Below are 24,990 nucleotides of genomic sequence, written 5' to 3' on the forward strand. Positions count from 1 at the left end.
ATCGAGATTTTACTTCCAGTTCCAGAACACTTGCTGCGCAGTCGCAGTTAATTGCATCCATTAATCGCGTCTTTGTGGATTAGCTTTCAACAGACAAAATAAAAAGAAAAGAAGCAGGCCTCAATAATCCTCTCTGTATGTTTGGTTTTTTTAAACAAAGAAATGAAATAGTAAGCAGGAGAATGGTGGGAGAAGCACAAGAAAGAGACAGTTGTAACGGCAGATTAGTACTTTCAGTGAAGCTTTATCTACAGTTTCTAACAAAACGTGGGATTCTGGTTCCGTTCCTTGGGAATGTCGTTGTGATTTGGCCAGAGGGGAATGACATGCTCTAGGTTTTTACACGGAGTGTAACTGTAGTTACATCCAGGGTCATAGAAGGAGACAGCCAGTGGGACTAAAAGAGCGGACTGGCCCTTTAACTGCTGCTGGACTGCAGTGAATCGGCTCCGTAGAATTTATCACCGCTGTCAGCCTCCAAGCCGGTCCGAACATTATATCAACCCATGGCTGCTCTCGTTCTCCTTCCCTCTATTTTTCTCTCCCTTTCTTTTTCTCTCTTTCTTTCTCTTGCTCTTTTGCTTCTCTCCCTCGCTTTCATTCTGTCTCTGTTCCTTTCCCCCCTCTCTCTTTCTCTTCAAAACTCTCCGGTTCTGCACCATGGCCCCTTCAGGCCTCTGTTCCCTTAAAGAGCTGCCTGGAAATGTCCACACTCGACAGGCCACAGCTGAAATCAAGTCTTGGTTTGTTTTAAATGTGTTTTAGAGAGCGTCTTTTTCTCCTGTGTATGCTCTGTTATGGGGGTTATTTGGTTCTATGTCGATAATGTGTTCATGAGTGACTGAGTGTGTGTGTGTGTATGCACACGTGCATGTGTGTGTGTGTGTGCGCATGGATGTGTGTGTGTGTGTGTGTGTGACATGCAAATGTTTATTAACACCACAGCTACATTTTCAGTCCTCAGAAGAACAGCTAAAATGCTGTTCAATGCTGCGAGTAGTGAAATGTGGGAGAACATTTCCCTCCCTTCTCACTGGTCTATTATTGCCTTGTGTTAGCTTACTGCTTGTTCTCAATCATCGTTGAGGCAAATGGCCTCATGCATTACATAGTATAAGGACATTTTGGAAAGGTGCCATAAATAATGTCTGAGGCTCTGAAATTGAAACCACGGTTGGTAGAAGAAAAAAAAAAGCTGTTACTTTTCAGAGCAATATCTATGTTGTTTCAAATGCCGTGTCTTAAATATGCATGAGAGCTTGCCATGAATTTCACCCACTGCAACAACGATATTTTATGAAAAATGAATAGTACAGAAAGGGCAATATTATGCTGTACTTCATATTGGTAATGTTTTCTCTTCCAATAGCAAGCAACGGCGTATAATTTGAGCGTAGCGTAGCCTGTTGGTGACACTTCCAATGTCCTTTAAGAAAGCGTTTGGAAAAATAAGACACTAATTTATTTATTGTAATGCGGTCCCCATGAATATTTAAAAGAAGCTATCAGTACAGTCACCTTGGATTGCTATTGTATCTCTGGGGAAAAAGCTTTTAGCATTACAACAATGCACTGTGTTCAGCCATCCCTTATTCTCCTGTAAATTAAAATACCGTACAGTGTACTCAACATTTTCAGGCAGGAAAACTTTATAGGGAGGGGGAAGATAAGGGGAGAGTTGAGGCTCCAAAGCAAGGTTAGGCTCATTCTCTAAGATTGTTGTCTCGGCACAATTGAAATCACAATTGAGAGTGAGAGTGAGAGTGAGAGTGAGAGTGAGAGTGAGAGTGAGAGAGAGAGAGAGAGAGAGATACAGAGATACAGAGAGAGGGTTAGACGGTTAGACGGTGGCCATTGCAACTAAATTGCAGACTGATGCCTCACCTATTAAAGTCAGCTCCAAGCAACTAGCGTACTTATTACTGCACCCTCCCTGGCAGCTAACGAAGGGCATGTGGCTTCAACACACAACACAATGAGAATAATGACACCATTGTCCTGGAATAGAGGCCCAGAGTCCCTCCCTCTCTTTCTACTTGACTCTCTCTCTTCCTTTCTCTCTGCCCACTGCAGGGTGCCTCTCTCTCAGCTCTCTCTCACCTCTCTCTCAGCTCTCTCTCAGCTCTCTAATTCCCCCACTCACCACTTGATTTTCTCTCTCTCCGCACGTTGAATATCAAACCTCTCAGCCCACCTGAGGGAACTGCAACAATCGAAGGCACTCAGCACAAAGTACATGTGATTGTATTTCCAATTGCTGAGGGAGTCAATTTACTCAGGTTTTGTTGTGTAAAATCCTGTGTCCCGTAAACACACACACACACACAACGACAAAACTAAAAGCATTTTCATAATACTGTAAACTTGCAAAAACTGCCCAATACAATACACGTCTATGCACACCCACCCACATATCTATCTAGAGTACCCACCCAGCTATATAGACTGGGTGTTTGCAGACCAGACCCTGTAGCCAGTCAAATAGAACCACGGTCAGTCAGACAGAACCCAGAGAAGACCCACAGTACCCCAGGTCAGTAAGACAGAAGGCCAACAGAACTTTATCTGTTGTTGTGCAGAGTCTCTCACTCTCTAGGGAGGTTAACTAAATAGGTCTGAGTCTGAAAACTTAGTGGAGCTGTAAAAATCTATTCTTGCCTTGCCTGCGTGTGTGGAGGGGGAGCGGGGGGGTGGGGGGGGGCAATGGATGTGTGTGTGGCCCAGAACCTCCCACAGGTACCCACTTCAACAACTACAAAACTGGGGCGAAGCCGAAAGAATGAAGAACAAGCAGGAGGGAGAAGAGAGGAGCGAGGGAACAGAAAAGGAGAGGGCGGGGAGGGAGGGAGGGAGGAAAACAGGTGGAGACAGGCGGGGGGGGGCGGGCGGGGGGGGGGGGGGGGGGGGGCACGGGATGTGGTGACATGGCGAGTTTCATCGAGGCAAAGAAAGAATAGAGGGAAGGAAGGAAGAAGGAGGTGTGGGATGTTTAATGAGTGATCCTCCTGTGTGTTGCCAGCATGGCTGCATTAACACCCCCGGCCACATCAAGGACACTGTCACCACAAGCCCTCGGTATAATACACTACTGCTCTGCCAAGGAGGTGGGGGGGAGAGAGAGAGAGAGAGAGAGAGAGAGAGAGAGAGAGAGAGAGAGAGAGAGAGAGAGAGAGAGAGAGAGAGAGAGAGAGAGAAGAGAGATGAAGTAGGAGAGAGGGAGTGACAATAGACAATGGAGAGGGGGGGTTTAAGACAGATTGGATGGAAGTGGGAGTGAGAAAGAGAGCCAGAGAGCCAGAGAGAGAGCGACGGAACGAAAGAGATGGAGAGTGTAGAGCAGGATGGAGGGAGGGAGGGAGCTCAGCGACGACATTATCTTGATGAAGCTGTGATCGATACAGCCAGAGCAAGCCAATGGAACACCGATCCTCTCCCTTTTAATAGAGATTAGGCCACGAGGGTTCAACCTGCCTCTCCTGCCACGCCACCACCATCGCTGTTAAACCCCTCACACGGGCCAACCATTACAGCGCACACCCTCACCTACGACCCCGCCCCCCCCCCCCCCGACAGCCAATCACTGCGTCCAACACGGCCCCCGGCAGCCAATCACAGCGTCCAACAGCCCTGGGAGCCAATCACTGCGTCCGACATGGCCCTGACAGCCAAATCACAGGCATCCGAGATTAACCCTGGCAGCCAATCAGACAGGCTACTCACCGAGGGGCATGGGGAGGGGGTGTGTTGAGCTGGAGGCCAAACCACTTCCTCATAGCCGTGATCTCAGTGAAACATATTCCAGGTCATACATACCTCCTTGTCTACACATTTTCTTGCCGGGTTTTCTGGCACATTCCTTGGATATTCTCTTGACTGTGAAATGAATAGAAGACTAAAGAATAACATGGCGCTCCGTCATACACATCAGGAGCATGCATACAGCTCTGTCTGGCCTGATGGGAGGGGGTCACACACACACACTGGAGAGGCACACACACTCACACACACTCATACACACTCACACACACACACACACACACACACACACACACACGTTTATGCATACACCCACATCCATGCATGCACATACACGCACGCACACACATATACTTTCATTGCCTCACTTCAGTGTTTATCAATCAGTTGATCAGTCAGACAGACAGACCGGTCAATGGTCCTTATCTACATCAGCCTTCAACGTGATGAGTTCTATTCATTGTGCCTGGACACAATGGACAGGTGATGAGCCCCTAGCAATCTGTCTGGGGGGGGGGGGCAGGGGGGGGGGGGGTTCACCTGAAGGAACATGCTGTGGCAAGAGTAGAATGAAGATCAGTCACACACACACACACACACACACACTCCCGTTCTCTCGAAACACACACGCCCACCCACGCGTAACCGTCACATGTAAAAGCAGTGGCATGCACAAGAACATGCACAGGTCATGCTCTCCATCCTACAGATAGACAGGGACAGGACATGGTCGTACATCTCTATCTATCAGGACAGAGAGGGGGGGAGATGGTTTCGCACTCCCTGACAGCCCTGAGGGGGGGGGGGGGGAACTCACCATCCTCAGTGGGGACATAGATGTTGAGGAAGAGGCAGTCTTCGCTCTGGTCCTGGACGTAGGAGGACACCACCTCCAGGCTGTTGGTGAACCAGACGGGCAGCATCACGTCCGGCAGACGGCCCTCCACGATGGTCTGGGGGCACACGGGGGCGAACTGCGTGGCGTTGCGCACCTCTGGCCACGAGACGGGCGGCTCGGGGGGCTGGAAGCGCCTCTCGCCGGTGGGCGGGGCCGCGTACGGCACGCCCAGGAACTGGACCACGGGGCCCAGGATCTCGTTGTTGAGCTCCTTCTTGACGCCGCGCAGCTTCCCGTACACCGTGGTGACCACGGGGTCGGACTCGTCCAGTTTCTGGGCGGCGGAGGGCTGGAGGAGCTGCAGGGCCAGGCTGAGAGACCACAGGACCCACAGCAGGCCATCCGGTCCCCCTCGAAGCAGACCTCCACCCCTCCGCACCCCCGTAGCCCTCCTCCAGGCGGACGGCTCGCGCGCACCCCGACCCCCGGGCCCGCACTGGGCCATCCTGACTCCTCCCCTCGGCCTCCTAAGCAGCTCCCGGGTCCTGCTCCTACGCCACACCAGCGCACGCTCGAGACACACACGCACACACACACACACACACTCGCGCGCGCGCACACACACACACACACACACACTCACACGATCTTCCCCCCCCCCTAAAAAAAGGACGCGCGCAGACGCACGCTGGCGTGCTCCGGCTAGGCGCTAAACACGCTAACGGCGGGGCTCCTCCTTAGATCCAGCGGGCGGCGAGGGGGGCGGTCCGGGATGAGCGGCGGCGGCGATGGGAGGGTGTGGGCGTGGCTGGGATCGACTCCCCATCGGGTTCACTCGAGCCGGGGCACGGACGACGGCGATGACATCATATGCACTCGCCCCGCGTTACTCCTCAGGCTGTGTCCTGACGACGATCCGATGTTCCATGGCGACGTGGAGAGGCACGGCGTTGCTCGACGCGGCGTTGCTAGGCGCGGCGTCGCTAGGCTGGGTGTGGACGAGGGACGGTGATGGGAGAGAGAGGTCGCTGGTCTCTCAAGGCCCTCAGTACCAGGACAGACGGAGGACGACCCCCTGCAGAAAACAACAACAACAACAACATCCATTAGTCTGACTCTGGTCCAATCAAGGAGAACACAGGAGAATCAGGAGCCTGTGAACGGCTGTTAGTCCCACATTGTCAATCAACTGAATCGGATACCAAAATGGAGGATTAGCAACCCCTAAAAGAGAACCTAGACTTTTTATTTGTTGATGCTGGTTAACCAAGAGGTGCAAGGATTGTTTTTTTTAAAGATAGTAATCTACGACTTTGATGATCCGTTTTTTGATTATTTGACTTGGTGTTGATGGGGATACAGAAAGTAAATCCCTTCATGGGGAATGAGGGGCTGAGGGCACACACAGGCAGGTACTGCAGGACTCGGTACTGCAGGATTCGCTTGTGCAGAAAAGTGTTCTTTCTGTTATGTTGGACAGAGAGTCACGTCAGATGTCGACATCAAACTGCCATCTGCAGCGTTGCAGTTGGCTGAGCAAGCGGCAGATATGACTGGCTGAGAGAATCCCATTTAGCTAGACACAGTCTGGGGTGTCACACCTCACACACACCTCACACACACCTCACACACACACACAGTCAGGTCACCTGGCAGTTATGTGTATTAGAGCCAGCAATACAATATCCGTCAGCATCAATAGAATTAATTAAAATGTAAATGTCTTTCTGTGAGATTGTACAGTCATATATGTGTGTGTGTGTGTGTGTCCTGTTCTGTGAGTGCCGACAAGGCTGCTTTAAACATGTTTACCCAACGGGAAGAGTGACGTTAATTAGACAAACACTCTCTGGCCGAATAACATTAGGCTGCTGCAGAGACACGAGACAAGGCAACGAGCCTAGACTCCATGTTGTCACACCAGCTGACTACTTCAATATGATCTAAGGAGCATACTCCTCAACCTAGCTTGACACCAGATATACTCTTCTCTCTCTCTCTCTCACTCACCATCTCTCTTCATTTTTCGTCATCTCTCTCCCTTTCATCGCTCTCCATCCCCCTCTCTTTCTCACACACACTCTCTCTCTCTCTCTCTCTCTCTCTCTCTCACACACACACACACAATCTCTTCCCATTTTTCTTTCCCTTCGTTTCTCTTCCCATCTCTCTCTCGCCCCACATCCTACTCACACACACACACTCAATCTTTCTCTCTCACCTCTCCCTCTCTCATTTCCCCCATCTCTCTCTTTCCATCTCCCTCTCTCTCTCTCTCTCTCTCTCTCTGTGTTTTCCTCTTTCCACCCCCCCCCCTTATTCGGGTTTATTTAGTTGAGACGAGCTGTATGTGGAGCCATTGCCTTAATGAGGGATGGGGCAGCATCGGTGTCAGTGGGTGTCCCTCCCCCGGTGAATGAACTGACAGGCCAATTCAGAACAGCTATTCATTTGGCCACGGCCAACGTGCTGGCTGCTGCATCTCCCACTGCTACACAAAAGAGGTTTATGCCCCCCCCCCTCCACCTCCACCGGCCCCCCCCCCTCCACCTCCTGACAATGAACCGCTTGTTCTCTTTGGAACTGTAACGCTATACACAGCCAGGGAGCACGCGCACGCACACGCACACACACACACACACACACACACACACACACAGGTGTGCAAGAACGCACAAGAAAACGAACAAATACACGCACGCACGAGCCTACACCCCCCCCTCACACACGTGCAGAATCACAGCCGCGCAACAACACAGCAGCAGTGTCGGCAAACGAGAGCAGCAGCAGTACGGCAGACCAGTCGATCACGGGGGGAAAAGACTGAAGGCTGTCAGCGTGCGTTGTACTGTACATCCTCGCACCGTTAGGTAAAGAGGGGCCGGGGGGGACACTGCTGGGATAATGGACTGATCCCAACGATCCAAAGCCCTCAGATACGGAACATCCTCTACAGCAGAGCCTCCTAGCAAGGCTGAGCATCCTCGAAGGCCAGAGGAGCCTGGAAACAGGTCTGCGGGGATGTGGGCAGGAGCACTTACGCTGGTCGACGTTAAAACTCTTAATGGACTGGGCGTGTGTCTGTGTGTGTATGTACTATATGAGTGTGTGCGTGTACTATATGAGTGTGTGTGTGTATGTACTATATGAGTGTGTGTGTGTGTGTGTACACAGATGAGGCCTGGTCAGTCACTAGTAATGCTTCTACCCCCAGTCAGACATTAAGTGTACCTGATCCCTGTCACAGCTTAGCTTAAGGTAATATTTCTACTTGTACTTTACAGCCAAACAAGTACTTTAAAGCCCCTTTCTGGCTTTACTGTCCAGCGCCGAATGCCGAATTGTGCTTAAAAAAACTGAATCTATTGACAAGACTGTACAAATGATATGCACCCAAACAAACGCAAAGCAGCCCAGTGACCTCCGGAACAATTAGGCAAACGGATAAACAGAGGGATGAAACGAAAGGCCCGTGGGCTGCATTGATTGGGAGCAGTATTGTTAATGAGACTATAAAAAATTGCTGTGAGCTTTTTACTACGGGGGGGGGGGGGGGATGAGGAAAAACTGCACCCAGGACCCCGCCTACCGACAGGACCGTCTTTGTGAGCAGCCAAGACCCAAGTGTTCACAGCGGGGCCGCGGGCCACAGGAGCCAGGAGAGGGCTGGACCCAGGACTGCTACTGCTCTGGCCAGCCGAGGGTGGTGTGGTAGGGGGGGGGGATTAGCTAGTTAGGGCTGATGTGTCGGGGGGGGATTGGCTAGTTAGGGCTGATGTGTCGGGGGGGATTGGCCAATAGGGCAGAGGCGGCTGAATCTCACTGGTGCAAAGTTTGGCCACATTGTTGTCGTGCACTGACAGAGATGAAGTGGGGGAGAGATGAGTGAGTGTGTGTGTGTAAGAGACTGTGTGTGTGTGTGTGTGTGTGTGGAGGATAATACCCCAGTGCCCTTTTTCATCTGTGTGACAATCTAACTAAGTTGGATTCTCAGATTACTTGTGTGTGTGTGCAGAAAACACACACACACACACACACACAACAATCCTCCGTTCCATACATAGAACAATATGTTTTACATATTGTTTTACAAGGTATCTTCAATCAATCTTTTTTTCAGCACTGAAAATGACACCGTTACTCATTCTTGATGCCGTCTCCTCCTTAAAGAAGGTGAAGCCAGTTCCCACTTTCCCCTCCAATTTCCATGCTTTTTGCCTGTGATTAAACTCCTCCAGGTGTTGAGAGCAAATTTCACACGTGGCCAGGATATCCATTTAACAAATCCTTTGGAAATCCCCTGCCTAAGACGCTAGCGTAATGAGCTCAGCAGATCAAGCATTAACAGTCTGCAGGAAACCAGCCTTGCCTTTCCACTACTGAAGGACTTCTTCACTCCTCTTCCTCTTTCTCCTCCTCCTCCTCCTCCTCCTCCTCCTCCTCCTCCTCCTCCTCCTCCTCCTCCTCCTCCTCCTCCTCCTCCTCCTCCAGTCAGCCAGGTGTCGCCACTGTTAGATCAATTCCGTGCTCGCGTTGTTGTTTTTGTGATTTGCATAGTTGGTAAACAACTCGACCCCCCCCCCCCAGCCACCTCCTCCCCATAGGGAGTGCTCCCTGTGTGAGGACAATCACCATGGCGCTCCCAGACCGTGATCTAACCAGCTCTCTGCGTCGTGCAACAGAGGGGGTTTGGTGACTGCTGTGGGGGAGGGAGGGGGGGTAGCCCCCATCCTCTAGGGGTGTGGCCACACTAACAGACTGCGTGATCGAGGGCCTTTGTGAAACAGGCCTCAGTATTTCCGTGTCTAAGAATGCCATTTATGAAAGCAGGCCGACCTTGAAGATAAACCCGTTTATGAGTTCTGATCAGGTGTTTCATGGAAAAGCTGCTGGGTTTACTTTCCCACCCCCCCAGTTGCCTAGGGAACACCCAATGACAAACCTAGCCTCATAGACTGACAGAAGTAGATAGAGGCAATTCCTCTGAAGGTGCACATGTACTCACATGCACCGACAGTCAGGGACAGTCTAGAGCTGATGCATATCAATATGTCACAGCATGAGTGATGATGCTATTTAAGCACTGATAAGCCTAAAGGATTACTGAAAGCTACAGAAAAGAGAGGAGGAAGGGGAGAAGAGAGGAGGATGGAGGAGTAAGAATAAGAAGAGAGGAGAGAGAAGAGAGCAGTAGGGAGGAGATGAGAAGGGAGGAGAGAGGAGAAGTGAGAAGAGAGGAGAAGAGAAGAGAGAAGAGAGGAGTCTCGGAGGAAAGAAGCATCTCGGAAACCAGGTGAGGAGAAAAAGTGGAGGTAGGGGTGCAGGGTAATAAAGTTTGCCCCCACCCCCCATACCCCTCTCCAGGCCCGGGGGAGCACTTGGACGGCCCCCCGATTATATCAAGGTGCCGTGCGCGGGAAACAAACGGCCTATTATTTTAGCAGGGCCTGTCAGCCTTTGAGAATGCGGGGGCAGAGGGGGAGTTATGACCGCAGTCAGTCAGCTGCACAAACATTCCATCAGCCCTGTGCTTCCGCCGCACACTGGCTCGCCGCTCACCTTCCTGATCTCATCTACCCAACGCCGCCGCCGCCACCGCTAGGGCTTCTGGGTAATTTATCGTCGAGGGGCTTATGACTATTTCAGTGGCTGTGCTTAGCTTGCAGGTCTGCTGTGGGGCAGGGGGAGGTTCGGGGAAGTTTGGGAGAACGTGAGGGGAGGGGGGAGACAGAGAGAGAGAGAGAGAGAGAGAGAGAGAGAGAGAGAGAGAGAGAGAGAGAGAGAGAGAGAGAGAGAGAGAGAGAGAGACGGAGACAGAGAGAGACGGAGACAGAGAGAGACGGAGACAGAGAGAGAGAGAGAGAGAGAGAGAGGGAGAGACGGAGACAGAGAGAGAGAGAGAGAGAGAGAGAGGGAGAGGGAGAGGAAAGTCATAATGGATTAAGTAGAAGGGGACAACCCCTCTTCCTCCTTTTGATCGTCATCCTCTTTTGCCTCCCCCACGTTCCTCCCCTCCCCCCTTCTCCTCATCCTCCGGGCTCATTGATAATGGAGAAGAAGTTTGGCACCGGGGCCATTGCAAGCTGCCTGAGGCGGGATATCTCAGCCGCGCTGGGGAACTGTGAGTGGCTGGACCGGGCCGAGGCGTTGTTGCTGAGACTGAAGACAGAGGACAGACCCTGACTCAACCCCCCCCACCCCCCACGACCTACTGAACACCCCCCCACGACCTACTGAACACCCGGGCACAGATCTGAGGAGGAGTGACAGGTGTAAGCAATGTGGTGATCGCTTCAACTTGCCCTCTGATTGCCTGGGTGAGGAAGCCGCAATGTTGCTTTTGCCCTTCCTATCAACTCTGATCTCCAGAAGACTGTGGGAAATGAGACGCTTTAGGAGTCAGAATTCCCAGGCCTGGGATTTAAGGCCTGACAAATCTAACACAGAAAATTAGAACCTTAGAGACTGAACCACAATACCATGACTAAGACAGAATGTCAATACCTGACAAAGCTAGTGAAAACCTAAAACTAAAATGTCGATAGCGCATTGCATACTCACTCAAGGTAGTAGCAGTAATGGTTGCTAGAACAAGTACAATAATAACCGTAGCTGGTAGCAAACAGCTACATATGAATCTGGGCTAATGACAAGGCTAAATTCCAAGATGGAGGTTATTCGGTGCTAAAATCACGGTGACGGTTGCCTTCTCTCCTGCCCTGTCATTTCACATCACGTCTGCTAGCTCCCCTGAGCTCTGGAATCTGTGGAACACAGAGGGAGTTAAACTGTAGCTATGGGCCTGGAGCGCTTCACACTACACACACAAAACTACAACCATGCCCAGAATGCACACACACACACCCACAAGTACACACACGCACGTGGTGCCAAGTGTTGCGCGCACACCCACACAAACCCTGTCTTTCTCTCTCTTACCCACCCACCCACCCCCACCCACACACACACACACACGCCTGCAGCCCCTGCTGGAGTGATGAGGTGCATGACGACAGGAGTGACGTGGTGGTTCATTATTAAACTCTCAGCTCCCCAAACGGCAGCGGCCTTTGATGTCTGAAACGCGCGCGCGCGCGAGCGCGGACACGACAAACGTACCACGCAAAAGAGCCGAACGGAATGAGCACGGAGCAAGCCGCCTCAACTGCCAATCCACCTCGAAATAACCCGGGATTCCAACCCCTGCCGCAGTGCTGTCCCCAACGATCCCCCCCCCCCCCACACACACACACACCACAGCTGCCCTGCACACCGAGGGCACTTACTTCATCTGGGTCAGACGCACCAAGAGGAGGGGGAGGTTAAGAGGCGAGGAGGGAGAGGAGGAGGTGGTTAACGGTTAGGCAGAGGAACAGGTTAGGGGGTTAGGATGAGGAGGAGATGAGAGGGAGGAGGTTTGGAGTGAGCAGGAGGACAGGTTAGGGGTGAGGGGGGATTTTCTTTTGCTTGGGTTCATTTTAGATTCATCCATAGATTAAAAACATTTTTCAGTTTCACAGTCCTTCCTTAATCCAATATGGCCTTGTAGGCAGTCAATGTTGCACCTGCAGAACACTATAATTCCACCCTGTAATTACATGCACTAGAGTTTTCACACTATCTGTTCAGCTCCGTCCTCCAGTGTACAGGCGTGGGAGGCTGGCTTCTGCGTTTTTTCGTTGTTTTCCCTTTATGCCTGGTTTACCTAGCGGACATTTTGTCCCTGGTTACCAGTAAGGTCAGTAGTGAAGCACCAGGTCGGCGTGAATCTGGTAGAGATTGTAATGGGCTTCCAGCCTCCTCATCCTTTGCTCGCCTGCCTCCAGGCTGGCCTCACACCCAGAGCAACAACAGCATTGCCGCCTCCCTCTGCAGGTTCAACACACAAGGGCCAGGCGGGGGCCTGCCTGCGTGGGGAAACTCATTATCATACCTGTTGGAAAATGATCAGCTAACTTATTTGATTACATCGCATGCATTATGGGGCATCTCGCTCTTGCTCTCTCTCACTCTCTCTCTCTTCCATTCCCATGATCACTCTCTCTTGCTCTCTCTCCCCGTCCCTCTCCTACTGGGCGAGTCGAGTCTTCAGGCTCCATTTTACCAGCAGAGCTCTGAGCCACGGGCTTACATATCAAAGCCGTTATTAGCCTGTGGGTTTGAGCTGGTGTGGAGAGCGACCCAGACTGGAGTGTCATGGAGGACAGGGCCTGACAACAAGAGAGGAGTCATGAAACCAGGGGCTTGGGCTCCCTTTGCACCCTCTCTCTCTCTCTCTCTCTCTCTCTCTCCCCATCCTCTCCCCTCTCTTTCTCTATACCTCTCTCCCTTTCGTTTGTTCGTCCGCCCTCTCCCCCATCCCCATCTCCCTCTCTCACATACACAAACACATAACCCTACAACTTCAGGACTCCAATCGATTGGCTGTCAAGCCAGCTGTGGGGGAAGCTGGGAAATGAAGTGCTGAGGGTGTTGGGATCGTGCGAGGCACACAGAAAAGGTAGGTGAGCACAGACGTGCGCACACAAAAGAGGTTTTCGCACGGGCGTCAGTCACCCACACACTCAGTGCTCTCTACCTGTGGTTACCAGACTTACAAAGAGTGGAAGAGGTAGACAAAGGCGTTACCTTCATCATAAAGAGAGCATTCAAAAGAGTAGACTGAAAAGTCGTAGAATCTGCTTTGTGAATGACGTAAACATGTGAAGGATGTACAACCACGCTCAACCAAGATGTGTTCAATGCTTATGGAGTACTTGCATCTCTCAGAGAACTGTCAGACCTTCAAAAGGTTAGTCAAGAGCGCTGTCAACGGACTTCTCACTTGACACCTTGGCAAAGTCAACAAATTCTTGAAGGCAGCACTGATATAAATGGCGGAAACTTGTATAAAACATGCCTCTTCACAATCCTGTGCACTTCTACCTGTAGGCTTATACGTTGTGTCCATCCACCAAGAGGCGCGTGACGGGTCGCACGTATTGGCACAGATTAAATATGAATGTAACCAGGTAGAACAACGAACTGTCACAAACAGCTGTCATGTCCGGCTTGTAAAATCTGCTCGTGTTATTCATCAATAACGTACTAAAACAACAGGATCACCAAGAGACCTTCATAATTTATGAACTAGCTCCCTCACATGTACGGAACTGGTAGCTGGAGTCGGGTCTCGAAAGGGTAGACGGTGCTGTAGCAGTTACTATCTCGACGAACGTCGAAGCTCGAGGCTCCATGGGCATGCGGACTTATGTAATAGCGTGTCAGTTTATGTTTGGTAAATGTAGAGGAATAAGTGTGAAGCTCTTTATAATATACTGAAATACAGTTTTCTGTGTGATTACTTTTAAATAATGTCCAACCAAAAAGCGGATTTTTAATCGGTGCGCAACTGTCTATTTAATTGGTAAATCTCAATGAGGGTCTGTTCTGCCAAATAGAGTCAATAGTTGCACATCAAAATGTCCTTATTGTATGGCTGCTTGAGAGCTTCGCTTTAGGGCATCTTTGGGGGGGTATTGCTAAATGATGTCTGATTCTACATAGAAACACACTGTAGTCTCCCCCTCGTGTCTGTGAAACTGTGAAGCTTATCAGTAGCTGATTCATAGAGAGCCCACCACGTATGTGGTGTCAGTCATCTTTGACTTCAAAAAGCCAGAATCAAACCGTTGACATGCCTATTAAACTGCATTGAATCAAGAATTTTCCATGATCACGGATAGGCCTAAAACCAGGCTATCAGATCCAAAGCAAAGCCTAATAATATCTTTCTCTCTTTTTTTATTTCAACTAAGGTAGGCTAGATCTTTTTTTCGGTTTTATGAGAATAACAAAATAGCTTGCATTTATTCACCCATAGTAGATTTCAATAATGTTCCAACTTTCCTTCTGGCTGCTTAATCAACTAAATTGAACTGAGTTGCCATCACTTCTATAGCTAAATCACTCAACATTATCAGTAGAGGCGTTTCTTTCTGTCGATATCATTAACGGTCGCTCGTTTAGCATGCGCAACGAAATACATTCGGGACATTTGAATCGGTGACATTTTTATCCTTATTCGGCAGTCAATTAATATGAAATAATTTGTCTAATTATATTCAATCAAGTCTGTTGAGAATTGATTTTCTATTCTCGAGTGGAGATGATGTTCCATTAGGATGAATTACTGCCACTGTATCGGTTGGGGTTAACTCTCCGTTCGAAGGCTGCAGGTGGGGAATGAATGAGTAGAGATTTGGACTTCTGCACCAGGCCACACCACATCGGCACCATATTGGTACAATAGTATACTAAAACATTAAATACGATACACGCACACACGTTATTAATGAATGCACTCAAGATTGTAGGTTGCACCTCTAAATCATTCCAACAGACTGCAAGACAATATAACAAAATCGGGGGGTGGTGGTGGTGGTGGTGGAGGGGTGGGGGGGAGGGGGGGGTCAAAGTCGAATGTGCGACATTTTATCTTGATATTATGTACTGTACATTCCTCAAACTGGTTAAGTAGGTTACCATAATGCAAGACGCGATCAAATCAAATGTTTGTAATTAATACAAACTTGTCTTCTCTCTATTTTCTCTGTATACGATTTTTGGTGATATAACGGGAGACACACATTAACATTATGCTTTGATAAAATAGACACAAGCTCAGACATGCAAGTTTTTACATATACTTTTAGGAGTGTAGACTGACATATTTACCATTAGTTTACGGTTGGGTAGGCTATCCGCTATCCCCACTCGTTTTCACCTTAGACAGTATTCCTCGGTTCCATGTCCCGTTATGACCAAGTGCAATACTCAGTCCAAAGCATTCCAAAAAATTCCAAGTCTTGCCAAGGGAAAAAAATACTTGTTAGACTACTTCAGAGGTTAGAAACTCGCCTGTTCATACTTCGTATTTATTTAATTCCAAAATTTAGCCGACGGGAGAACAAATTAAGGGTCCCCCTATTGAATGTCAGTTTTTAATCCAGACTGATTTTTTTTCATCAGAAACGACCATTGGCTCTTTGTCCGTCGCATACTCCTCTTTATCTCCACTACAACAATCAGAAAGAATAGTCGTGCTTTTTTTCATCCGCTCCTCACGATTTAGGATGCGCTTGCTGGATAAAATGCCGAGCTCTCCTCTTGTCCCTGCTATCGAGGATGAGTTGGTCGAAAAATGGAGCAGAGGTACGCCTAGTGGTCTTAGAAGGAACTCCAACGTAACTGTCTAAATGTCTTTAAAGAGACATAGATTATTTGTTTCTACCCATCAGACGCCTCTTCATTTCCCCTATATTTGGTCCAGATTTAGGCTATATTGCCTTTTTGACGGGGCGGCATCGGAGTAATCGGTTGTGGTGAGTGTAGGCTATAACCAAAGCGCACTTCCACAACTCAACTTCTCGAGTCTTCCCATCACCCTTGTGGGCCAAATAATAGTCCCACCTGGGTTCTGATCACATTTTAAATCTGGCACCATGACAGCATGTGAAGCAATCATCTAAATCGGCGGAACATTCTAATAGTCTATCTAATAGTCTACACATAAGGCTCGGGGACTGCTAAACGATTTCAACCCTTCTGAATTAGTTGTTGGATAATCTTAGAAGACAATCTGCCAAAAAACTTTGAATTAAAATCTTTCATAAAACGTACATGGTCCTATTAGGCAGGTTTATCTGTGTCTGTGATGTGTCTGTATATGTGTGTGATTGTAAAGTATCACTGCACCCTTGATGCGGCTCAGACCCTACGACAACAGTTCAGGTGATATTGCAGCCTTGCCAGATACCTGAATAACGAGTGCAGGACACAGCTCCCAATTCCACCAGGGTTGCCATAACAACCAGGTTGTTGTCCGATTAGTCACCCCACTAACAGATGCTTTCGAGGTTTCTCCCAGGGCTCTTAGCAACCATTTTGTCCTTGATCCTCCTGTCACCAGCTAGAGAGACACATTCAGCCCATATATTTCTTGTGTCTGTCACACATATCCTCCTAGTGACACGAGACCCACGATGGTGGAAGTGTCTCTTTATTAGAGGGCTGCATTTCAATCAGTTATAATGGCGTCCTCCCCTTCCCTCGCCTTCAGGTCTACTCTGTCTGGTTGGGGCAGGACAAGTGAACTCTGGGCCGTGAACTCTGACTTCCGAGTCCTCCACCCTTGACAGTTGTCAGTGCACGTGCACACGGTAGCACCGTCCAATAGGAACAGCTAGAGCACAGTGACGTAGCGCTGTAACGACGTGCGTCTTTAGACTCCTGACAGAAGGGAGCGAAACACAGCCAAGGTTGCAGTCACTTTGTAGAGAACGATGAACATGAAATCAGGACTGCGACGAGAAGCCTTTTAACTTAATCAAGGTCAAAGCACCGGACGTCTCCTCGATATTTAGAGTGAGACGATCCACTGTCAAAGGAAAGTAAAATACCCAGAGGCATTATGGGTCTTCCCTGTTCAGTGTCACAGTGACTTAAATCTCGTCATGAATACTGCATGTTCTAATTGACGTGCTCCATTTCCATCAGAGACATAGCTGCAGATGGATGGCATGCTGGTTCCCTAACGTGCTTCCCCTCAAAACGGGATGCTTCCGGGTGGTTAGCGGGGCACGGTGGCTCTGACTGGAGACATGACTCACCTCGCCATGACTCTCCATCTCACAGTCCCTCTCAACGTTCAGCTGCTGTAGTGCTTTGGGACACCTGTTACCAGATAACTTCTCAAACCTGGGTGGAATGAATGAAATTTCAGGCTATTAGAATTTTAGGAGGGGCATTAAGGCTCTCGAAGTAGGTCCTCATGTTCCTTCCTGGGTTCCGAGAGACTTGGCTCTAATGTCTTGGCATTTTCTGACTGGAGCTCAGATAGTTGACATGGGTCTCACACAGGTCATTGACTCTGACATTCTCTCAGTCTCAGTATCTCTCTCTCTCCCCCCGACTCTCTGTATCTGTCTCTCTACATCTCTCCATCTCTCTCCTTATCTCTCTCCAATCCATCTTTCTCAGTCTCTCTTAATTCTATCCATCCTTTTTCTGCCTCTCTTTTCCCCCCTCCTCTCTTTCTTCAACCTCCCTCTCCCTCTCCCTCTCCCTCTCCCTCTCCCTCTCCCTCTCCCTCTCCCTCTCCCTCTTCTCAGCCGCCGGCGTCTCCATATGTCACTCAGGGGTGGCTGCCATCATGCAAATGGGTGTCTCAGTGCACAGCCGGAGTGAACCACCGTGTGGCCAGATGTTTGGGGAGGCTCAGAGGGGCCCGGGGATGAGGGGCCACGAGCACCAGCGAGGGGATGAGGCCCCACCAGCACCAGCGAGGGGATGAGGGGCCACCAGCACCAGCGAGGGGATGAGGCAGTGTGTGTCTGTAGCCTGGAGTGCCAACACACGCTGGTGTAATAACCAGAGGGCCCTGCGGCAGGTTCTGAGCCAACATCAGCATGGCTCTCACTGTGGCGCGAGCGCGCGCACACACACACACACCGTCCACACGTATGCTGTGAAGAGACGTGTGAGTGTGGACGCCGTTTTGCCCACCACACACACTTACTGTCACACCCTCCCGACACCTACCATGACCTGCCCCTCCCACACACACACACACACACACACACACACACACACACACACACACACACACACACACACACACACACACACACACACACACACACACACACACACACACACACACACACACACACACACACACACACACACACACACACACACACACACACACACACACACACACACCTCCTCACCCACTAAGTGCCGCCAGCTTTCAGTAAGCCCAGAAAATATAATCTATTAATAGCCAGTCCCAATTCCATTCATGTGTATCCCCACAGCATTTCTGTGTGTGCTTTGACTGGATTCAGACCCCAAAATGCTGGCGCACTATCCAACATGTACACATCGCATCATAAAAACCTCACAGCGCTCTGGATAACTTGTCATTTGTATCAGCAAACGTGACTAATTCACCCAATGCAGACAATTCCCATCCCAAATCCAAGCCTACCCAGCCCTGCCTTGTCTTCCTCTGGGGGACTGGCAGTGGTGGTGGTGGTGGGCATCCGGCCGCACGTGCCCAGTGGCGGACAGCTCGTGTCCACAGGGCACACCTGGGCCCCGCGCCGGCCCCCGCTACACAAACAGGGGGCTCCTGTCCTGTGGGCCGTTCCAGGCTTATTACAGTAATGATGCAGCAGCCGTCCACCAGCCTCTCTCCCTCTCTCCCTCTCTCCCTCTCTCTCTGCTCACCCACCTCTCTCCCCCCTCCCCCTTCCCCTCCCCCCCTCCCTCTCCCTCTACCTCTCCCTCTCCGCTCACCCACCTCTCCCTCTCTGTCCACCTGGCATTCAGGTGGTCCAGCTCACCGGGCAGGAAGGATTTAAACCGTAGCGAAAGGTGTAATCATGGAACGATGCAGTGGGTTCTAGGAACAGGCCTAGCCCCAAGCATGCCGCACGATTAGTAAATGGGTCAGGTATTAATCCGTGGCCAAATTAATGGAAATGAAAACGCTTTCCATTTGCGATTGCTACCTTTCCATGTGTGTGTGTGTGTGTATATATATATATATATATATATATATATATATATATATATATATATATATATATATATATATATATACACGTGTGTGAGGGTGAGTGCGTTTTTGGGTGTGTGTGTATGTGTGTGTTTGTGTATGACATAGAGAGGGCTGTCAAACCTAATCAGTTCCGCAGGTATTCTGTAATGAGAGAGTATGTTTGTGGCCTGCTCTAAAACCCGACTGCTCATTAAGAAGCTTTATTTCATTTTGCCAATATGACTACAAAGTTACACACTTTACATTAGTGTCCGTAAATGAAATTGAAAAAGAAAAAAGAAAAAAAGACTCACACTTCAAAGGAAAGGGCAAAGAGAAAGAGTGCAGGAATGAGCTTTTCTTAAACTCGCTTTCTGAATATTTTTCACTTTGCTTGAGGTTAAGGAAGAGATCACCTGAAAGAGACTCGTCTGTTTGTCAGGAGAACTTTGTGCCTCACAGTTCTAAGTGAAACGATGAAAGTATCTGTAACTTCGGAGATGCTAGTAAAGACACATTCATTTTGTTGATGCAATGTTCCGTGCCCCCGAATTCACTGTATAGAATTTTCCATTTGACTTTCTCGATGGAAAGATTTGTATCCGCAGTATTGATGTTTGCAATTCAGAAGCCACGTTAAAAAATGAAACCCCAAAATACCAACTGACGTGTCCGTAATGAACTTGAATCTGTTTTAAAAAATGTCATTAAAAAATACTTTCTAATCATGTCATGAAAACCTCTTGGGCCAATAATAATGACTGTTTTCACCATAATCGCATTCCAGTCATACTGAACCAATGACTGTGTTCTTGTCTTTTCATCCACTCTCTTTTATTTCTCTCTGCCCCCCCTCCATCCCTCTCTCTAAAAGAGGACGTGGGGACAGAGAGACAGGAGGAGGGAGAGCAGTTCAGAGATGCCCAAGCAAACAGGCCTTCAAATTAAGACCTAATGCCCCGTGGGCCAGTAGCCTATTGTTCCTGGAGTGAAGGAGTAATTATCTGATATCATCAAACTGTAATGAATCTATATCGGATGGTGGGGGGGTGAAGGGGCGGTTGGGGGGGGGGGGGGTTACACACGCCTCAACTGGAAAGCCCAGCATCAAAAGTGAAGGTCGCAGTTTGTTCTATTTTTCGGTGGAAATGGACAGTTGAAATGTTTGCACGCTGTAAATAGCGCAGCACAAACCTGAAGCGTCTCGTCTCTGCCGAACCGAGACTCATAACGGATCACTGTGCTTTTCATCCCAGTGTTCTTTACCCTCAGTAACTCCACACATCAGGGCGTGTTCTTTACCTTCAGTAACTCCACACATCAGGGCGTGTTCTTTACCTTCAGTAACTCCACACATCAGGACATGGTTCCTCTTGTGTGTTGTGTTTCCCTCTGAATGTTTGACATGGACCTAGGTCCACCTAGACCAAGGTATGGAATTGGGGTTTCAGACAGAAAAAGAGACAAAGGTACAGTATTGTGAGACAGAGCAAGATAAGGGAAGAGAAAGAAAGAGAGATTAGGGGAGAGAGAGAGAGAAAGACTAGGGTGAGGAAAGAGCAAGAAAGAGGGGAAGAGAGAGTGGGGCTGAGAGAGAACGTAGGGGTTAGACAAAGAAAGCATGGGAGGGAGAGAGAGAGAGAGAGAGAGAGAGAGAGAGAGAGAGAGAGAGAGAGAGAGAGAGAGAGAGAGAGAGAGAGAGAGAGAGAGAGAGAGAGAGAGAGAGAGAGAGAGAGAGAGAGAGAGAGAGAGAGAGGAAGAGTAGAGGAAAGAGAGCCCTTTCCAATTACATCAGGCCAGCGGAGAGGGCTGCAGAAGCCTGGCACATATTGACTGCCCACTAAATCTTGTTTATACCGTGCCACGGGGTCAACAAGTGTGACTGCCGCTGGGGCCACTACTGGCCAAACAGATTGCCACTAGAGAAGAGACTGAAGAGAGATGATGGCAGGAGAAGAGAAGGGGGTTTTATCCAAAAGCTGCAGCAAGCTCCACTCGGGAGCTGTCCGTGGTGCTGAACCTCCGGGTCTAAATGACAGTTAGGATGTCCTGTTCAGACACAACCTGCTCACGACTCCAGCCCCTGATCCAAGCCTGCCAAATCAGACTCAAAACAACCATTTCACACTACATCCACAAACTTTTCACGCTGTTTTCCACAAATCAGAGTGTTGGATCAGGGCTCCTTGATGACATCCTTGATGCTCCGTCTTCACTTGCCAAGGAGTTCGAGTTGTTCCCCAAGACTCAGATGAAATGATGCAACTGAGCGAGAGACAAAGCAAGAGAGGGAGAGAGAGACTTGTGTTCTGATAAATAAAGAGGCGGCCGAGGTGAGACAGGCTGGCGGAGAAAGTGAGAGTGAGAGAGAGAAAGAGCCCAAATGAGAGAGGAAGCGAGAGATAGAGAGAATAAAGAGAGAGAGGACGGCTGTTTCTCATCACCGCAGCAAGGTCAAACAGATATGGCTGCTTCAAAATTCTGTACAGCCTTCTCTGTCTCTCCTTCCCCTTCCCCCTCCCCAGCGCCCCACCCACCCCCCCTAAAAAAAAAAATCACCCTGACATTGCGATCACATTTTTTGTCCTTGTAGGCCAGGGGTAAACTCTCAAAGCTCTGCGTCGCTTGGCTGATCTGTATTCCCAAGCGGGCGAAGCAGCAGCCTGATCAGGCAGGGTTATGAAGCTCAGGCTTTCCATCTTCTTTGATGTGAAAAAAAGAGCCTCTTACTTCGTGTTTGACAATGAAAAAACTGACCTGATAAAAAGTTTAATGTTTGACTGCACGCACGCACCCACACCCACCCTCCCCTGTTGCACCTCACCTTACCCCTGACCTGCTAAAAAAGTTTGCCTGCCTGCCTGCCTCCCACACCCCCCCCCCTCCTTGTCTCACAATCTCACTCTTCCTCAGCAAATAAAGGGAAGAACCTTGGGGAAAACAGCTGAGTTTGTCACACACACACATGCACGCACACACACACACACATCACCCTTAAGAACTCTCCAAAACCCCCAGAGCTGTCTAATGTGTGACACACGAGAAAGAGCAGAGCAGGAAGAAGAGTATAAAAAAAGAGAGATGGAATAACCTGAAAGTGTGAAATGGACCTAAATGGATTTCTCTTCCGTTTTTTTCTGCGAAAAACACAGCTTTGAAAGCATCCAGCCAGTGTGTTGTTTTGAAACGTGATAGACGCCTTACATATTCCAGCGGTGTTAATGACATGAGACAAGTGAGGTATGTGTTGTCTATTAGATTGTCAGCCTCTTGTCGATATAATGGGTCACGACACAAGCGAATGTGAACCTCTTTCGGGAAAGATGGAGTGCTCAGGCAACAGGGAAGAGGATCATTTACAGGTAGATTTATGTCAGTAATAGAGCTTTATCTGGTTTTATTCCTCTGTGATGGGAAAAGAGATACTACATTACATGTGGATTACCGCGCGCTCCCAATTCTCCTTCATCCTGAGAACTGGGAGCCGAGGATCACTTTGTGGATCTTTCTCTCTTTTTTTTCCTTCCCTTTTCTGCCGCCTGATGCCTAATAATGTTTTATTGCCTGGAGGCTGTGGTTTATATCAAGTGTGCATGTGTGCATACGTAGGTGTGTGTATGTATTTGTGTGTGTGTCTGCATGCTGGCAGATTGCAACACACGTGCGTGAGGGAGGGCCAGCGTGCAGAATTTGAGGTTGATGTTTCGGGGCCTCTTGGTAGAGACCAACCCACAACCACCTGGAAATAGAACTGAACCCGTCACGAACTCACGGCCATGGTGGGCTTGCTGACCAATCAGAAACCTGTATCTGGTGACACTGTAATGCTGGAGTCTATCGCAAAGTCATTTCAGATGATTGTCAGGTGCTCAAGAGGAAAGAGGAGGGGGGGGGGGTTGAGACAAGGAAGCGAGGGGGTACAGAGTGGTCGAGAATGTGGTGAAGGGGGAGATGGAGAGAGCAGTGGAAAGGAGGAGAGAAGAGAGCATGGAGAGGCTGTAGAGAGAAAAAGTGGAGAGAGGGGAGAGAGGGCAGGAAGGGGTGAGGAGAGCGATGGGTGAGGAAACAGGAATATAAATTGTCACACCTTTATATGAAGAGGCGGCCACTTCCTGGCTGTAGCCATGGATACGGGCTGGCCTTTAGACGAGGAGAGAGGCGCTGGATCAGAGAATTAGCCTTGCTCCAACAGCAGGGCACACACACACACACACACACACATACACAGGAACCTACAAATAAATACACACAACTCACACATCTGGTGGGCCCTGTACCTAGGACTGCTGCTAGGTGGAATGATCCAGGAGACAGGAAACAAGAGACAAGAGTTAAGAGATAAGAGAAAGGAGGTAATAGACAAGAGAGGAGACAGGGTATAAGAGAAAGTAGGTAGGAGACAAGAGACAGGAGACAGTAGATAGGAGACACACGTGTGTGTAGCAGCTGGTCTTCGGACAGATCTATAGGCAGCAGCCATGGGCTCAGTGCGAGTTATGTTTGAGCTGAGTGTTAAATCAGTCCCATTCTGCACAGATGTGCAATTACTAGCAGAAATGAAAAAGCCGTTTTGCATGATCTGGGAGAGAGTCTCCTTCTCACCCAGTGTCTCCTCTCTCTCTTCGACTCAACTTCCTCTCCCCCACCCTCTTTCTCCCTCTCCTGTTCCTTTATTTGTCTACCACACTCTCTTATTCTCACTTGCTCTCCATCTTATTCCCTCTTCTCTCTTTTTCACTTTCCTTTCCTCCATCTTACTCTCTCCCCCTCTTCTTCTCCCGTTCCCATCAAATGTTTGAGTGTAAATCTAAGCAGCTCTTATGGGGACTGATTAAATCTGTCATGAGAGGAGGGTTTTGTGAATAGGCCTCATTGTAGAAGTAATTAATATAGACTCCCTCTCTATCTCCTCCGACCTTCATTACCCCCCAATAAGGCTAAATGTTTTGTTAATGTACACTGCCCTTGCACACCCTTATCCTCACACAGGTCATAAACCAAGGAGAGATGAAGAAGAGGTGTGTGTGTGTGTGTGTCAGCACGTGCTTCTATGGGCTGTACATGCTTGAATGTGTGGGTTACTGTGTTTGTCCTTGGCTTTGTTTATCTGTTCTTGCTTGTCTCTCGCAGTATTTTCTTTGTGTGTTTATGTGTGTGTGTGTGTGTGTGTGTGTGTGTGTGTGTGTGTGTGCGTACCTTGGTATGTGCACGTGTGTGCGTTTGTGTATGTGTGTGAGAGCATGCGTGCATTAGGGTGTGTGCGTGTGTGTGTGTGTGCGCGCGCACATCACTCAGTGATACAGATGTTCTGTCAGGGGAAGGAACCTTACACGGTTCGTTGTGGTGACAGAGCTGCCATTACACAGGCCCACATAGGCTGTGTGTTTATCCCAGCAGTCTAGCTAGGCCTGGGCTATTTCATTCATCAACCCTGAATTATTTATAACCGTCAATGCAACTCCACAAGGTATTTCACACCTTGGAATAAATTACCAAAGAAGAATGCTACGCTGATACAACATGAATATTCCTTCATTTTAATAAGCGCGTTGCAAGTCCTCATAGGATAATATTTTGCGTCCAATTTACAAATAGGAGTAATGGAGGGAGGGAGGGTGGTGCTCTTAAATCACAAGAGTGCGGATCACTTCAGCGCTACTGCTGCATCCCTTAATTCCTGCGCGGTAGGAGCATCTCTGATGGGATCATCATGTGCACACACAGTACAGCAGACACACGCAATCTGATGGTGGCACAGGGTTGGTTGTGTCCCAGGATGCAGCTCCTCGGCTCTCCAAGCAACAGCTAA

At 49.2% G+C, this 24,990-nt stretch overlaps 1 protein-coding gene across 1 annotated transcript in view; it reads right to left on the reverse strand.

Moving 5' to 3' along the window:
- The window catches only part of nlgn1 (neuroligin 1), a 129,420-nt gene extending 124,218 nt beyond the window's left edge, over positions 1-5,202 (reverse strand). Inside the window, exons 1-2 of the mRNA XM_084675631.1 lie at positions 4,574-5,202; positions 3,814-3,873 (exon numbers count right to left, since the gene is read on the reverse strand). Coding sequence (XP_084531757.1) covers positions 3,814-3,873; positions 4,574-5,099 — 586 coding nt within the window. The 5' untranslated portion in view covers positions 5,100-5,202. The remainder of the gene's footprint in view (positions 1-3,813; positions 3,874-4,573) is intronic.
- Between the last annotated feature and the right edge of the window lie 19,788 nt (positions 5,203-24,990).

This window comes from Hypomesus nipponensis, chromosome 16 (assembly GCF_054491055.1).
Source record: "Hypomesus nipponensis isolate SF chromosome 16, ASM5449105v1, whole genome shotgun sequence".
Lineage (NCBI taxonomy): Eukaryota > Metazoa > Chordata > Actinopteri > Osmeriformes > Osmeridae > Hypomesus > Hypomesus nipponensis.